This window comes from Sinocyclocheilus rhinocerous, unplaced genomic scaffold, assembly GCF_001515625.1.
Source record: "Sinocyclocheilus rhinocerous isolate Xijiao unplaced genomic scaffold, SAMN03320098_v1.1 scaffold396, whole genome shotgun sequence".
Lineage (NCBI taxonomy): Eukaryota > Metazoa > Chordata > Actinopteri > Cypriniformes > Cyprinidae > Sinocyclocheilus > Sinocyclocheilus rhinocerous.
This window is the reverse complement of record NW_015660913.1, coordinates 82,437-99,621: the sequence shown is the minus strand read 5'-3', so window position 1 is coordinate 99,621 and position 17,185 is coordinate 82,437. Positions and strand designations below refer to the sequence as shown.

Sequence of the window (17,185 nt, the reverse complement as noted above, 5' to 3'; positions counted from 1 at the left end):
TAAACATGTGGGGGCGTGTTAGAACGAGCCGTTTTAGGTAGGCGTGGTTGACTCTTAACTTTTATAAATAATATCTCTTTGGATTTGAGACTTTAGTCTTTGCAACTTTACAGATCTTCTTTATGCACCAAGAGCTTGTAACAGTTAAAAGAGAAAGAAAAAATTTAAATAGCATCATATGACCCCTTTAACATATTCACTGCATATCGCTCGAGACTTACTGATACAAAAATTATAATTAAACTTTATTTGGAGTACTACTTGTGCACAATGCAGATTTCTTAATATTAAGCCTACAATGTGTTTTAATATCACTATTGATATGGATTGTATGATCTTTGAATAATATCAATCTTTAAATGCAAGATAAAGAGTACCTGAAGTATACTTGCAATCGTTCCACTTTAACACAGTCAAATATACTTCAGTATACAGTATCTTTAGTTGGACTTCAGCACTGCTTCCCACAATTAAAGTGCATTAAGTACAAAATTAGTTGTTACAATGTAGCAGACTTTAAGTATACCAGTTTGGTACAATTGCAGAGTATTTTTATTAAGCACATAAATATGCAAATTTATTTGTAGTACTTAGCATGAAATAAATTAATTTCAAATACATTTCAGTATATTTTTCACTAGGTGCTGTGCTGTTGTTTTTTATAGAATTTTTTTTTTTACAGGGTAATAAAGGTCAGGAGTGCAAATGCTCAAATTTGTGGTGTACCTCAGGTGCAGGGAACCACAGGAAACAGTTGGCCGGCAGTGACCACGTGCCATGACCCGTTCCTGTAAAGAAATGGGCATTTTGTAGGGGACACCTTCCACTGCTGTTCCAAGTCTGGATCCTGTCCATATCTTCTGGCACTGACATGTCTGTAATTGCAAACACAGAGGACACACTTAGTAAACAGAGAGAGAAACAGAATGAACAATGAGAGACAGGATTAATGTAAGTGAATCATCTTCACCAGAGCCTGGACCTGTGGCCTTTGTCTTTGCAACAGTGGCATCCTCATGGTATATATGGCATTTGGCATTGTCAAGAGGGCCAGCTGCATTCTGCACGCTCCCAGTACCACTGCCAGCCCGGGTCTGTGCCATGTGGGCACCATCTGCACTCCTGGCCAACTCCACATCTCCACCTTAGGAAGAACAGGTGACAGGATTAATACACGAGGATCGTGAATACTAGGCAAATCCAAATGCCATTTTCAATCCCATATGCCATATTAAGAAACGAAAATCACCTAAACAAAATTTAGATATGAAGTACTATGTCAACATCAGTGCCTTTTTAAGTGCTTTAGTGAAGGTTAGCATAAATAATAATAAATAAATCAATAAATAAAAATCTAATCTTTATTGGTCCCCAAAGAGTAACTGTGTTGAACTGATGCAAAATTTGTAACTATATATACTTTTTAATGCAATTACACAAACATTCAAATGTTTTGTTTTGTTTTGTTTTGTCATGCAATATACACAAATCACTATCTAAATCTGCACGTACCCTTTGGCCTTTAGGATGCAGAAGTAAAGGGAGAAAAAGAGATGGCAGGAGAAAAAGAAAAGAAAAAAACATGAAGATTGCAAATCGATTGTGTTTAGACTGCTATTACAAACGGATTCCATTACCAAGAGGAAATGGATATATTGATTTGGGCCAATGCTCTCTTCTTTATGTTTTTTCATTTTCAAAATAATGAGTGACTTTTTGGGTTTGAGGAGTTCCTTTCGTGCCCCGAGGAGAGTGTTGACTGAGCACCATCCATAGCCTTCCTCGCAAACAAAAACAACACTTTCCCTCTGAGCTAATGCAAGTCGTACATCAGTGCCATGCATTGTCACTACCAAAGACTCCCAAACCGACAAGACGGCATGAGGTTGATTGTTATCGCTATGGAACCCTTACCTTAAATGGTGTTTCTATAATAGCTATCCTGGAATAAACTACCGAGACACAATATACCAATATGAGTATGTCTGTTTATGTCTGTAAGATGAAAACTACTTGTACTGAAAAACTTGTCATTTCGCAATATATACAACTCACAGCTGCACAGTACAATAAGTTAGAATGGAGGTTGATATGACTCTGGTGGTATCCACTCATTCTTCAGTCACTGTATTTCCCCCCGACACACACTCAGACATACATTAAGTAATGCAGTTTATAAAAAGAACAACTGCAGTGTGGTGCTTCATGTGTTTTGTGGGCATGCAAATGTCTTGGTTTGAGTGTTCATGAGTGTGAATTTGCATATTCAGTGACTCTTTCTAGAGGTTATATTTTTACACCAGTAGGTGGCGACAATATACGAGCTGACATTATGGAGTATGGTTCTTTTTTTCTGAATATCAGCATGATTGATATCAGCAATGTCATATTGAATTTACAAAACAGCTAAGTAAACAAGTTAACATTTTGAGCTACATTTTACAGTTTTTGCCAATTACAATTTCCAAATGAAAACACTGCATACACTGAATACATACACTGCTAACTGTTTTGCGTGTCTGAGCAATACAGTGGTGCTTTATAATTGAATGAATCAGTTTAATGAATGATTCAATGTCCGAATGAATCAGCCATTTGAACGAATCGCTTGAATGAATGGCTCAATGACTCATTAAGACTTGCCGCCACCTACTGGCATTTTTAGTTTCATATTTAAAGTGTCTCATTTTTTTATTTGTCCATTACAGGACAAACCAGTCGGCAACAGCATAAAAATACTCTCTGAAAAATATTGTCTATTTGCCATTATTGACAAAGTCTCAGGGGGGAAAAAATCAAGCTATTTTTTGTTGGCTTAAAACTGGCAATATTGTGTCTAGACATAAGTTACTCAATATTAACTTATTGTTTACTGTTGGCAATATTACACAATGATGCTTGTCTTCTTGTTCTCCAGAAATTTATCAGAAACAACCTAAGCTGTCCTTGCTAGCTCTTTAACATGCTGTTTTTGAATTAACATGATTAAGTAGATCAGATCACCAATCAGAACAGCAAGTTTACATCTATCCAATTTGCTTCTGTATACTTTTTAAGTTAAAATGACACTTTGTGCAGTTACTGTATATACATATCTTTCAGTTCTGCTTAAATTAAAATTTGTTGCATCCTGCATGTTACTGCACTTCAAATTAATTAAAAATGTAGGAGCTGAACTGGAAACTAAAATGACCATGAGAGCATGAATGAAAAAATATATATATATATATTAGGTTTTAGATTTAGATTTGAATTAAAGTTTATTATTAATAGACATGAGCATGGTGCAGATGTTATGGAATGTCAATATCACATTTACCTTTAAATGTGTGATCTTTAGTTATTATCTTCTCATCTGCCATTTGGAAGTCTGCAAACACAGGTAGATGGGAACACCTTGGCAATGAACTTTGTTCTTCCGGTATAACTTTCTCTCTGCATCCACTTTCTGTTTGGGGGGAACTAGGTTGGTCAATGAAGCTCTGGGCTGTTTGTGCTTCTATCTTTGGGGATGTTTTAGCTGAGACTCTTGGATGTTCTTTTTGATTTAGTTTTTTTGCCCTCTGTGATTTGCCACCATGCAATTGGGTGTTTGGTTTTCCTTTTAAGACAGTTGCTTTATAGGAGCCACTTTTACTGATGGGGGCTTGCTGTGGTGGCCTGTCCACCCGCGGTGAGGCAGGAGGTGGAAGTGGAGGAAAGTCTTCGTCTGAGGGCCCCTCAGGGATGTCTGCTTTTCCTGTAGCCTGTTTAGGTAGAATTTCCTCAGTTTTATCTCTGTCAGCCTCCTCCTGGCTTATGATCTCTATGGTCTTGTCAGGTTCATGACCATGTCTGCATCTATCATCAGGAAAACATGGACACGTGGCATCAACATGCCCCTGCAGAAGAGTCTGGGTCATGTTATGCTGAGTCATTAACATGACCTTGTCCAACTTTTGATGCCCTGCACTCCTGAAAAAGAAGAAGCATGCATTATTTCAAACTGCAAGTGCATTGTGAATGCAAGTTATACTGTTGCGAAAATATTCACAGGCCAAAATAGATACTAGTGGAGATGCATGCATTGAAAGCAGAAAAAGTACCGAATAGTTTCATGTAAAAAGGTAAACAAGCCCTCCATTAACCAAACATGAACTTTCAGAGAATTTTCTTTGCATGTTACTGCTGTAAATGGGGCATAGTTTGTCTCCAAGTATGAATATTTCATGATTTTCTTATTGCTACCGTGCAATGGGGTTCAAACGAACACCAGGAGGAGATCTTCCCATTGCTACATGGTCTACCTAAAATAGATGGGGTAGGTGTTTCCATGGACCACCGGGGACAGATGGCAGATCTATTAGCATGGGCTGCCATGGCCAGATTTTGCATACGGTAATTTACACAATAGAGAAGCACTCTCTGACTTTCTTCGTTGGTTAAACTTTGCCCATCTTCAGTCCAATTTAAGGCTGACTTAAAGTGCGTTTACAAAGATGCTGCTGCTTTATTTAAAAGTACAATCTAAGCAGCATTAAACTTTGTTGTAAATAAATGATTAACTAAATGAAGAGTTTATTTGCAAAAACAGATAACTGTTTTTTTTTTTCAAAAATCTTTTTTTTTTTATGTTATCATGTTTTTATTGTGTTTTATTGTGTTAGTTAGCTGTATTATTTTAGTTATTTTTTACTTAATCAAAATAACCCAAATGCAGTTTGATTGAGATTAATTGGAATGCACAATGAAAAAAATATATATTTTTTTTTATTGTTTAAACTAAGTTATCGGTTTTTGCAAATAAACTCTTCAAATGTAGTCAGTAAATGTGAATGTGTACATTTATAAGAATCTAGAAATATAGAAATATGTATGTGTATATATCTAAATATGAATCTGTTTATATTTTATTATTTTCATTCCAATTTAGTTTCTATTATATGAATGTTTTCATATTATTATATCATATTATTCATATGAAAAATGTTCTCATAACATTTATTTCTGTAAATGTCAATAATACATTTTGTATTACATGATATTATACACTGTATATTCTATCGTAATAACAGTGTTTACACAAAAGAAAGCAGTGTTTACACAGAAGAAAGGCAGCATCAGAGCCTCCTCATAGCTGGCATATTTTAGTGAAGATTTAATGCTGCATTGTGTATTTTCACTGAATCCGACACAGTCTGGTCAGACTCTTTTATTTGTCACATACACACTACACCACAAAAATAAAAACCCATATATTCTGTCGTAACTTACTGAGTGTATAGACTGCCATAATGTCCTCTGTTGCTCTGGATATCACCGTCTTCCGCAAACACATGCGCATTTTCTGGTAAATGCGGCCAAACTCCCTTACTGGCCAGAACAGAGCGCTTCAATACTCTACCACAGGCTCTGTCCAGACTGTCTTCTGGTGTACAGGGATGAATCCACACTGACCTGGGAAATGGTCCTAATGCGTCCCAAAAACGCTGAGGTTTTGTTCTAGATGTCTTATCACTCGGTCTTGTAGACATTTTACATTTATCTCTAGACAAAAATGATAATTTAGCTTTCTCTTATCGTGATTTTCTTGTTTGTGGCTGGCGTCTGCCTTCCTTGGAATGTTTAGATTGAATATTGTATTGAATTTCAAATATAAACAAAAACAATTACGCAAACAGCTACAAATCATTTACGTCACTTGAATGGATGTACTGTAGGAGTCTTCGCGGGAAGAACTTTTTTTTTTTACTTGAAATAAAGTAAACGTTGACTGAAATATATCGAATATAAAACTTTTTTGTTATAGCTACAACATTTCTTATTTTAATTTAGTTAAACTTGATTTACTAAAATTAAAAATTACGTAAACTTTTACATTTAGCTATATTGAGAGAGAGAGAGAGAGAGAGAGAGAGATGCTACAAAATTGCCAAAATTTTGGTAGCCTAAGACTAAAGTAAAAATGGTAAGTAAATAAATAAATACATACATAAATAGACACTTTATGGGTCCTAACTAGGCTACACACCGAGTGATGTTCATGATATTTCACCTATGGTGATATTTCACATTATGTTTGTTGCTCAGTAAATTCTGTTTCTTTCATTGCGTATTAAGCAATACGTTTGTCTTTCAATTTTATAGGTCTGTTATTATATTATATTATATTATATTATATTATATTATATTATATTATATTATATTCTTTCAATTTTATAGGTCTGTTATTATATTATATTATATTATATTATATTATATTATATTATGCATTCAATCAAATCAAGTGAAAAGCAAATTAAATAGGCTATAATATTATTCTGCATAGACACAGTCATAGACTTGAGTGTTTATGTTGTTGGCACACCTTTGCAAAGGTGAGAGTGATGGAGCGAGCGAGCGAGCGAGCGAGAGAGAGAGAGAGAGAGAGATGCTGTGAGCTCGTACTGCAGTCGCGCTCTTCATTTCATTTGCTTAAGTCTTGAAACAGTGAGCCCGGAGGTGGAAATCCCTTAACGATTATTTTCACGCCTGGAAATGATTTAGACAGTGATGAAGGCTGTAAACTTCCACGAGTGGGCGGTGACAGCGAGTGTATCCAAGCGCTCCTTTACCAGTGACTCATTGGGAGAAAGATAGAAACGTGGATTTTCAGCGTTGTATTAATTGGAAAATAAACTTAAACGCGCGCGTAGTGGAGTGTACGGGCGTATGCCGCATCATCCGTTTGATTCGCTTTCCAGACTTTATCCGTCGTTCTCGTGGGCTTGAAGACACCAGATACAGTTCACATTATCAGCTCTTCAGGTTTTAGTAGAGAACGCGTCTATTAGAATCCGCTCACCCCGCGGCTCGCTTGAGATGGTTCAGTCCAGCTGCGAGGGTCCAGTCTCCATGCACTGGGATTTTTCTCAGCGCCGACACATAGTGAATCTTCCTTTTAAAACCATCTGATAACCGTGCCTGCCAAAAAAAAAAAGCCCACCATGAGCGCCTCTTTGAATCCTGACAGGACGGGACTCGTGAGGACAGAGTGCAGATGTACATATAACGGGACGAGGAAACTGGATGGTATAAGGATTTTTGCGCTAATGAAGGTGGGAGTACAGGCGCATCACTGGAGCGGGGTGCTGTTCTTCTATATGGGGCTGCTGGCTGCATCGGTTAAGGGTGAGTTTCCCGTTATGCTGCATGTGGTCCTGTTGCCGTGCGCGCAAGCCTCTTGGAGGCTACATATGCGACCCTTTTACCCCTGACATGTGGATGGAGTGCTGCCATTGTCAATTCTGTGCCAACACTATGGCATTTAATGTTGGGTCATGCGTTTCATTGATTCGGATCTACCAGGTATCAATGGATATAGGCAGCAGACTCACTAGAGAAACATACCAGTCAATAACATGAAGAGGTTGTACATACAGCCAAGAGTGCCATTTATTTGTGCGTGAATGTATTTCAATGTAAAACAGCCTTGTGTACTTTCCATAGTGCATTTGGTGTTATTTCTTGCCAACCTTGGTCTGCCCCATGTTGGCATAATATGTTGCATTATGCTTTGAATAACACCTCAGAGCAAGATGTTGGATTTTTGGTGGGTGCGCAAGAAGTGGTACCTTAGTTTTAAGGCAAAATGGGTTAATGGATAAAGATGTAGACGAACAATTTCTGAAAATATATAAATGTGTGTGTGGCGCAAGATTTCGTGAGTGTGGGAGCCAAGAGTGAATGAGTGAGTTTGGGAGGAAGTGGGGCGTATGTGGAGGCTGGAGAGAGAGGGGTTTCATGCCAAAAAAAACAGGTCTTTGACTCTGCGCTATTTTCAACATTCATTTTTACCATAATAGGGTATTCTTCCTCCGTCTAAAATATGTCCATTCCATCGTCCAAGTCATTAGCTATCCTAGGAATCATTTGCCTATTTGTTGCGTTTCTTTTTGCGAAATTTTGGCATTCCCAACCAACTATCCATCCGTCATTTACCTTGAAGGGAAGTTGTAGTCAGAGTGCTGATTGGTTTTAAGCCCAAATTTAGCTAAAAACAAGTGTCATGATATACACTGAAATGATTTATAGTTTCCCTTTTAACACCGTGACTGTCGTTATAAAATCTCATTTTCTGTTCCACGTAAGCGAAAAATTAACTCAAAAATAACTCAAATGCCATGTCTAAATTATGCCAGATAATTTTATATATTATTTTTGATTGAACTATCCCTTTAATTCAGCAGCATATTGAACACTCTCGCGCTACTGCGATTCAAGCCTTGTTTTCCTCAGAGTTGATGTTACTTAGGACATGGTGATCAAAGTAGTAAACGAATCCAGAAAGCCGGTCGACATTTTATGTGTTTAACGGTGTCGAATAAGTAATATCAATAGCAGAATGTTCTGCGTTTTTGACCGAGTCCGGAAAGCGCTCGCGAAGCCGTCGAGCAGTTTCCCTGTTTTTCCATTGAGCGGCACTAAAGCTTCAGAATAGGCAGTGGAGTCTCTCGTGCTTCATTAATAAACCGAGTATATCTTGGAAGCCTTTTAGAGTTTTCGTGTTAGCGCATAAGCTATGACTGGTGAAATAAAACGGGCCTTTTTTTTAGCTGGAAGGAAATGCAAATTTAATGCCTCTTCAGCTACTGGGGCATAGCTGAACTCAGCATGTAAGCTGTATGGTCACTGCATACTGACAAACTGCTGATTGAAAACAGGGCATATACATTAAATTGCATGAAATGTTCTTAAAAATGTAAACAGTTTTAACCGGAAAAAGAACAATGCGACCCGTTTTTGGTTAACTCTAAAGTTACCTTACCGTATAGTAGGTACAAATGACAATATTTCTGGGAATATTCATGTAATTTTACTGTAAAATAGAATATATTTATATAGATGTATAATACATTTAGTATTTATATATAAATGTTAAATATGAATTAAAATATTGTGAATCCAATGTTTTTGTGGTAAAAAAAAAAGTATAAATAATAATAATAATAATAATAATAATACGTTGAATTTATATAGCTCCTTTCCCAAGCTCAAGGACGCTGCACAATGACAAAAGCAAATAAACAATCATGTCATACATAGATGGACATGATATATAAATCACCTTATAGCCTTAATCATCACATTAATTTAGGTTTTATTTAAAGAATTACGTTTATTATGAACATTATTCTAATGCAGTTCAGTTAATGTTTATGTGTTATGCAGCCTAAATTTCTGACTGTCCCAGATGGCAGTTAGATTTTCTTAGATTTTTTTTTTTTTTTTACAGTGACCTTGTAGTCTTCATATTGTCAAAAGAAAAATACTTGAATAATAATAATAATAAATAAATAAATAATAAAAAAAGAATCCCATTATTCTGTGATTTGGGTAATCATGTGCTCTTGCTCAGCCTCAGAAGTTGCTGCTCTGGAGACATTTAAGTGCTCAAGATGAAACGATTTTTCATATTTTACCCAAACAATATCACTAACATCTCATCATCATGGATGTTTGGCTCAGTCCTATTTTCCTCACCCCAAAATCTTTGATAGTCAATGACACTTGACTTCATAAAATGGTCAAAGTCACGAAACCGATGCATTTCCATGATGCAACTTGGTGTAAGGCTCTATTGAACATGAGAATTTGTAAGCATGCAGAGAAATCGTTTCATCATGTCGGAGGGAGCTTGCCACATGTATTCAGTTTTGGCCAGTCCCTTTGGTTGTTTGAATATACAAAATTTCGTAACTTTTGAGATTACGCTAGGGAGGACATTTCAAGCTCCCTTGTGCACTCTTGTTTTGAAACAATCTTCTCTTTTTTTAGCTGTGCTTTTTTCAAGCTATGGTCCAGTGCTATGTAAGCACAATACATTTGTCAGCTGAGTAGTAACAGGTGTTTAAAGGAGACTTGAAGGAATCGCTCAGAGCAGATTGTGGGTAGTAGAGTTCAGTGACACTTCTACGGTGGCCGAGAAGTACAAAGCAAATCACAATTCTGAAAACAAAATAACAAATTACAAACGCAAAAGCAAGTCTAAAAAACAAAATAACAATTCAGAAAGCACAACAACAATTCAGAAAACATTATAACAAGTCAGAAAACACAATGACAAATTCGAAAACAAAATAACAAGTCAGAAAGCACAATGACAAATCCGAAAACAAATTAACAATTCAGAAAACACAACGACAAATCAGACAAACCGGAAGAGGTAGGTATAGTTTGAGACAGCGCCATTGGTTTGGGATTACTCACCGCTGACTGGACGAGACATCTGTCAATCAAAAAATACGGAGTGTCTATTTACATTTAGTTAAAAGTGGCTGTAAATTGTTAGCACCAATGGCGCAGATGGATAAGTGCTTGTCGTTGGTATTTTGACGTGATCGACCAGGGTTCGATCCCGCCTTTTGCCGAACTTTTTTTCCTCCCTTTTCAAATCACGTTTCACATCGTAAAGGGTTCGGCAAAAGGTGGGATCGAACCCGGGTCGATCGCGTCAAAAAGCCAACGACACGCATTTATCCATCTGCACCACTGGAGCTAATGTTTTACAGTCACTTTTAACTAAATGTAAATAGATACCCCATATTTTTTATTCCATAGTAAGATTGTTTTCAGAATTGTGATTTGCTTTGCACTTCACGGCCACCGTACACTTCAGAACCATGGACAACTCCCCTCCAGATCTTCTCATTGCATCTTTTCCACTGGTTGCCTTTACAAACGACTCAAAATCTGCCTTAGCAAACAAAGGCCTTTTAGACATATTTTGTGCTGAGAGAACAAAGTAACACTAAATGTTTAGTCTGAATGTAGCCATCAGCCTGATTTGACTCTTAGAGTTGCAATCCCCAGCTGCATTCCAATTAGGACCATGGACAGCTCCCACCAGAGCATTTAGCACGGCTGTACAGCACTGCACAGCACAAGCTGGTTTTCTCAAAAGGGGACAACACTTACACTCAAATGGTGTTATGTGTCATAGAAAACTCCACTAATTTTCTGTCACTTTCATACTTGCTAACCTTTATTTTTCTCACGTCATTGCTTATTCATCTCTTCCTTCCTCTCCATTCTCTTTTTATAGCACACATAATAACCTGTTCCAAGAAAATTAACACCTGCCAATCTGTTTGCTTAGACTTTAAAAGTAAAGACTACTAAACAGGTCTGTTGTTTGCATGCAGCTCCCAAAGGACTGAAGGATGCCTTTGGCAAGGAGTGAGATGATTTGTTTACACCGCTACCTGTACATCAATAGTGCACCAAAAGTTTCCCTCCTTTGAATGCACTGTGGTTAACATCAGACACTTATTTAGCACATTAAAATAAGTGGCTAAGATGAGTGTGACTTCATGGTCATCATATTAAAAGGATATTTCTGTATTAATAACTCTGTAATTTACTTGCCCTCATGTTGTCGGCTTACTAGCTTACTTTGTTCTGCAGAACACAAAAATGTGTTTTGGTCAATACAATGGAAGTCAGTGGGGTCCAAAACAACACTGGAAAAAAACACTTTCCAGTTTCAAAAATCTTCTTTCACAGGTTTACAAGTTTGGAATGATATGAGGGTTAATAAATGATAGCAGAATTTAATTTTTTTGGGCAAATTATCCTTTTAAAGTAGAAGACAACAGGTCAAGTTATTATTACACAGGCTGCACTGGATATTAAAATATTTTTGATGAGGCTCAGATTGAAGAAAATTGACAGAAGAGACAGTTCTGCACACAGACACAACACGCACAACTAAGAAAAAAAAAATGTGAAGCATACAAGATGTATGGAATGTGAAACCTTCTATATGTAAAACAGAAAAAATGGTTGACTTCATTTTCTTTGTAGCTGTTTTTTGCATTTTCATTTCTTTTGTTTGAGTAAATTGATTGTGAAATGCCCACATCTGCTGTCAGATACATTTACATAGATATAGAAATGCAAATATGACAATTATTATGGCTCAAGAGGTTTTCAGCTTGGATCAGTGAAATGCATGTAGGCTTCCATCATGGTACACAGCTAAGACCCGGGTTAAAAGACAAACCAAGGCAAATATGTGCCTGACATTTGCACTGAAACCTGAAACTGGCATCATGACAGGCATGGAGTGAATTTTGTATGTGAATGTTTATAGTCTTCAGTTGTCAGATTGTCTTTTTGTTTATTAGAGTGTACTTTGAAGTACATTGGGATTTTGGACAAAGAGTGATTCAAGGTTAAACATGATTTGGAGCATATTGAGACAAATGGGCCTATTATTGTAAAGTTTTTGTTGGATTTTCTCTGTGTTGGTGGCTGAAAGAGCACATAAATAATGTACTCTACCGATCAAAAGTTTGGGGTCAGTAAGATTTGTATTTATTTATTTATTTTATTTTATTTTTATTTATTTTTTTGAAAAGAGGCATTAAATTAATGAAGACATTTATGATATTACAAAATAATTCTGTTTCAAATAAATGCTGTTCTTTCGACCTTTCTAATCATCAAAGAATCCTTTAGTTTCCAAAACAAAAAAAAGCAGCAGTGTTTTGAGCACCAAATCAGTATATTAGATTGATTTCTGAGGATCATGTGACATTGAAGACTGGAGTAATGCCTGCTGAAAATTCAGCGTTGCCATCACAGGAATAAATTACATTTAAAATATGTTAAAATAGAAAACAGCTCTTTTGAATTGTAATATTGGAATTTTGGAATTTCACAATATTACTGTTTTTGTAATATTACTTTATTTTGATCAAATAAATGCAGCCCTGGTGAGCATAAGAGACTTTTAAAAAACATTAAAAAATGACCTTTTTGAATGGCAGTGTATGTGAAAAATATAGTCCTAAATATTGGTAATATAATAATAAAGTAGTTTACTAATTTAAATTTCATACTTTCTGTCCATTTCACAATGAATTCTCTTTGAAACGTTCCAACTTTCCAACTGTAACAGTTAAGACCCAAAACTATGATAGAAGTGATAGTATAGCAGTCCATTTGCTTTGAGCGGATATAAACGTGTAGGTCTCTTCCTGTCGTCCAGTGGCCGCTATCTCTTGTAGACTGACAACGGAGATTTCCTTTGCCTTGCTGCCTGTCACTTCCAGGTCCTCTTCAGAACTTTGATGTAGTGTTTTCTTATCTTTTATCTGCTGTGATTAGATTACACAGTTAATCCTTTTACGTCTCCTCCACCTGAAACTGCTTTGTTTCTCCTCTCTGCTCCCTCTCTTTCTCTCCGTTACACTGGCGTTTATGCTTTTGTGCCCTTCCATCCTCCGTTCCTCTTTGGCACGATGCATCACAGTCAAAGGACTGCAATTTGATTTTATTTGGCAGAGCTCCACCGAGGGGTGCCATTAGTTACTGCAGACTACCCCCAGCTTTTCTCCTCATATAGAATGTAATATTCACCCCGTCTTTTAACGCACACAATCAATAAATGGATTGATGCCAAAAGATAAGGAGGGACACAGACAGATAAAGAGTGGGGAATTAGCGCAGGACAGAAAACAAGAGTGAGGTATAGGCACTGGTGTTTAGAGACACACAGACCTGAGTGAGGCGGACAGCCGTCAGGTCGCAGTGTGCCGGCTGCTGCAGCCTGTTATCCGCTCTAATCCGTGTCAGTGCGGCGCCGCTGTCACTGCAAACACACCTGTTAGCCGCCACTTGTTCCATGTCTGGGAGGAAAACCCAGGATATGCTGGAATAGGAATTTAGGGCTTTATTTGGATTCCAATGTATTATTATGTATTATTAGCTAAATAAATGCCCCAAAAGTTTTGTTCATATCAACAATTAAGTGTAACAGGTCAAAAAGAAAACAGTAGAAGCATATTTCTTAAGGAATAGTTCACCCAAAAATTTAATTCTGTCATCATTTACTCATGCTCCACTTGTTCCAAACCTGTATGAATTCATTTCTTCTGTTGAACACAAAAAATATATTTTGAAAATTGTTGGTGACCAAACAGTTGAGAGGTAGCCAGTGAATTCTATAATTTTTTTTTTCCATACTATGGAAGTCAATGGCTGCTGTAAACTGTTTGGTCACCAACATTCTTTTGTGTTCAACAGAAGAAAGAGACTCACACAGGTCTGAAACAACGTAAGGGTGAATACATTATGACAGAATTTTCTGAGACTTTCTGAGTGAAGTGTCCCTTTAAAGTGTGATCACATTTGCCATTGCTCTGTGAAATTCTGCATGTGAATTCCATTCATTTTAATAGGAATTTATTTGATTAGGAGTTTCACGTGAATGTGACCGAACCTTTAAAAGGGTAGTCAAACCAAAATTCTGTCATTATTTCTTGTCATTATTTAGAAGATTTGTTTCTTCTGTGAAACGTAAAAGATATTTTGAAGAATGTTGTTAACCAAACACTTTTGGTTCCCATTGTTTGGTCATACAGTACAGTGGAAGTCAATGAGAACCAAACTGCTTGGTTGCAAACATTCTTCTTTTGTTTGTGTTTGTGTTTTTGTGTGTGTGTGTGTGTGTGTGTGTGTAAGGATAACAGCAGTACCCTCTGGTTTCCATCTCATGCAGGACTGACTCACAAATGATGCAAATGAAGCCACGGCCAGGAAGCAGGCTGCTTTTAAGGATTTCCACCTAAGATCTGTATCCTCAAACGGTTCAAAAAGTAGGTGACAAAGAGATTCCAACACCAGAGATAAATTGCACAGAACCAGAACAGCAAGCAGGTTAAAGGCACTTTGCAGGTGTCCTTAAAAAAAAAAACCCTGCAAACTAGGCTGTGGGAGCCCAGAGAAAAACAGTCCATATGCATGGTGTGCAGAAACAGCCACCACATAAAAAAGACATAAAAGATGGAGGCTGCCTTGCCACTGTCAGGTTGGAAATAAATTTTGCAGGACAGTGGGTCCCCAGAAGCAGGGTTGAAGACCTCTGGTATATAATATTTGCACATCAGGGAGCCGCTATCAATATGCAGGGTATTGAAATCACTTTTGAATAAGCACTCGCTATTCACTTTCACTTTTGAGATCACGCGCACTCTGTGTAAAGGGAGCACATCTTACAAAGTTATTTATATATTTATTATTTATATAAGTTATATAAAAAGATATTTGTCAATGAGCTCAGGATCTGTCGAGCAGCAAATCCTCCATCATGGTCTTGTCAGTCATCTCTCCTTACTCTTGACCCGTGATCAGTGAAATCTGACTCCTGCAGCTTGTGTTGGATGCAGGGTTGTCAAGTCCGCGTTTTTTTTTCGATGGAATTGGGCTACTTTTAAACTGTTGCCATGGCTTGATTTCCCCCCGTGGGTTAAAGGTTTGAAATGTTGCATAAATTACATTTGACTGAGACGCTTGTATTGAAACATTTTGAATTCTATTGAGACTGAAACAAGTTTTGTGAAGGACGGCCGCTGGTAGGAAGCTTTTTAGCTGTGTTTATGATAAATATGCACAACAGTGACTGTAAAATATGTATATTAGGTATGGAAATTACATATTTTGAGTTTTGATATTTGAGATTGCGCTACTTTGGGCGCTTTCGGCATTAATTTAACCACCAACCAAGCACACCCCAGCCCCCGGCCCGCCCGCACCCGCACCCATACCCACCGTCCTCTTTTGGGGAAACTAAAATATGGTCACCCTATAAAATGCTAATTTGATTGTTGATATATCACAGACATTCTTTTCTTGTGTGTGTTTTTGTTTTTTTGTGTGTGTGTGTGTGTGTATGTGTGTGTGTGTGTGTGTGTGTGTGTGTGTGTGTGTGTGTGTGCGTATGTGTGTTTGTGTGCTCCACAAAAGCAAGAAAGTCATACAGGTTTGGATCAACATAAGGATGAGAAATGATGACAGAATCTGAATTTTTGGATGGAATATCCCTTTAAAGGTATACGGACTGAGTATACATTCAGGACGTGATGTCACACTGTCTTCAGAGTGCGTATTCACTCTGATAAGCCAATTTAAGGTCAAGGGACAATTGGAACAAATCATTAAACAATAAGCATGAGTCATTACCCTCTCCCGTACGAGACAATCAATAGCATTCTGTAGATGATCATTTTAATTCTCTAGTTCCTCAATTATTCTATTACTAAAACAGCATCGATCCAGTGACACATGGATGGCAAACAAAGCTGGATGTTAAGCAGCATCATGTTGTAGAGATGTACTGTAAGAAAGAATAAAAACCAAATGAACCAGACTGAACAGTTCTGAATCACTCTGTGCACTTTTCTACCCCAATATAGATAAAATACATCAACAATTAGGCCTATATATATATAAATGTAAAAATACCTTGAATTTACTGTACTTTAACCTCCATCAATCCTGTTGTTATTGTTTTGGGCCCCTCTGGACCTGTAGCCCCAATCATCTTAACCTTTCAGTCCATTAATTACAGTCTTGAAGAGGGGAGGACTGATTTATCAGAATGGCGATCAGTGAGGGGGCGACAGAGAGTTCTTCATTAAAAGTCTATCCTCTTTCTCACTCTTGTTTTAGCCGTTGGCATGGGGACACCTTCATACTGCCTCTGCACAATAAACAAACAGGGCCACATTCATTCCCTGTTCACCCTCTCGTTCAGAGCCACATAAAAGGAACTGTAGGTTTATTTAAAGATAATCTAAACAAGCTTGTTTGCAGACACAACTTCAATCATGGAGAAAAGCAATGCAATGCTTAGCTATGCAGTTTTAAGCCCTGAAAAGGAAACAGCATGAGTAATTCGGTAATTCCTCAATGGTTTGGCCCTCAATCCTTGCCTCTGCGCTAGAAGGAGGAGGCAGAGAGATTAACAGCACAAAGCTACGATGGCTGGATCCGACCGAAGCCAGTTTCATTGAAGACCCATGTAGGATCTGAACACTGGGCCATTGTGGCTCCATAATGGGGCTGAAAGTGCACTAAATTCTGCCTGAAATGCACTCCTTGTGTGTGCTCTCTGCTCAGTCAGGAACATCTCTTTGAAACGCTGAGCTATCGAGGCCACCCGGTCCATTTTAAAGCATTCTTTGCTCATGGCAAAGAAACAAAACACTAACCTGTAATATTCATAATGTAATGAATATCTAAGTCACTTCAACATGCAGGTCGACATCATTTTCTGCTCCAGGCTGAATTAAACATTCGCCTCATGCAAACACAACAGCATATCTTAGTGGACACTGTAGATGCATATTTAATGGGAACCTAATACAGAGGTGTTTGAGCT

At 37.5% G+C, this 17,185-nt stretch overlaps 1 protein-coding gene across 1 annotated transcript in view; it reads left to right on the top strand.

Annotated features, from left to right (window-relative positions):
• Positions 1 to 6,848: 6,848 nt before the first annotated feature.
• Positions 6,849 to 17,185, top strand: part of LOC107726137 (CUB and sushi domain-containing protein 2-like) — a 51,724-nt gene continuing 41,387 nt past the window's right edge. The window contains exon 1 of the mRNA XM_016535648.1: positions 6,849 to 7,149. Within this exon, the coding sequence (XP_016391134.1) occupies positions 6,966 to 7,149 (184 nt within the window). The 5' untranslated portion in view covers positions 6,849 to 6,965. The remainder of the gene's footprint in view (positions 7,150 to 17,185) is intronic.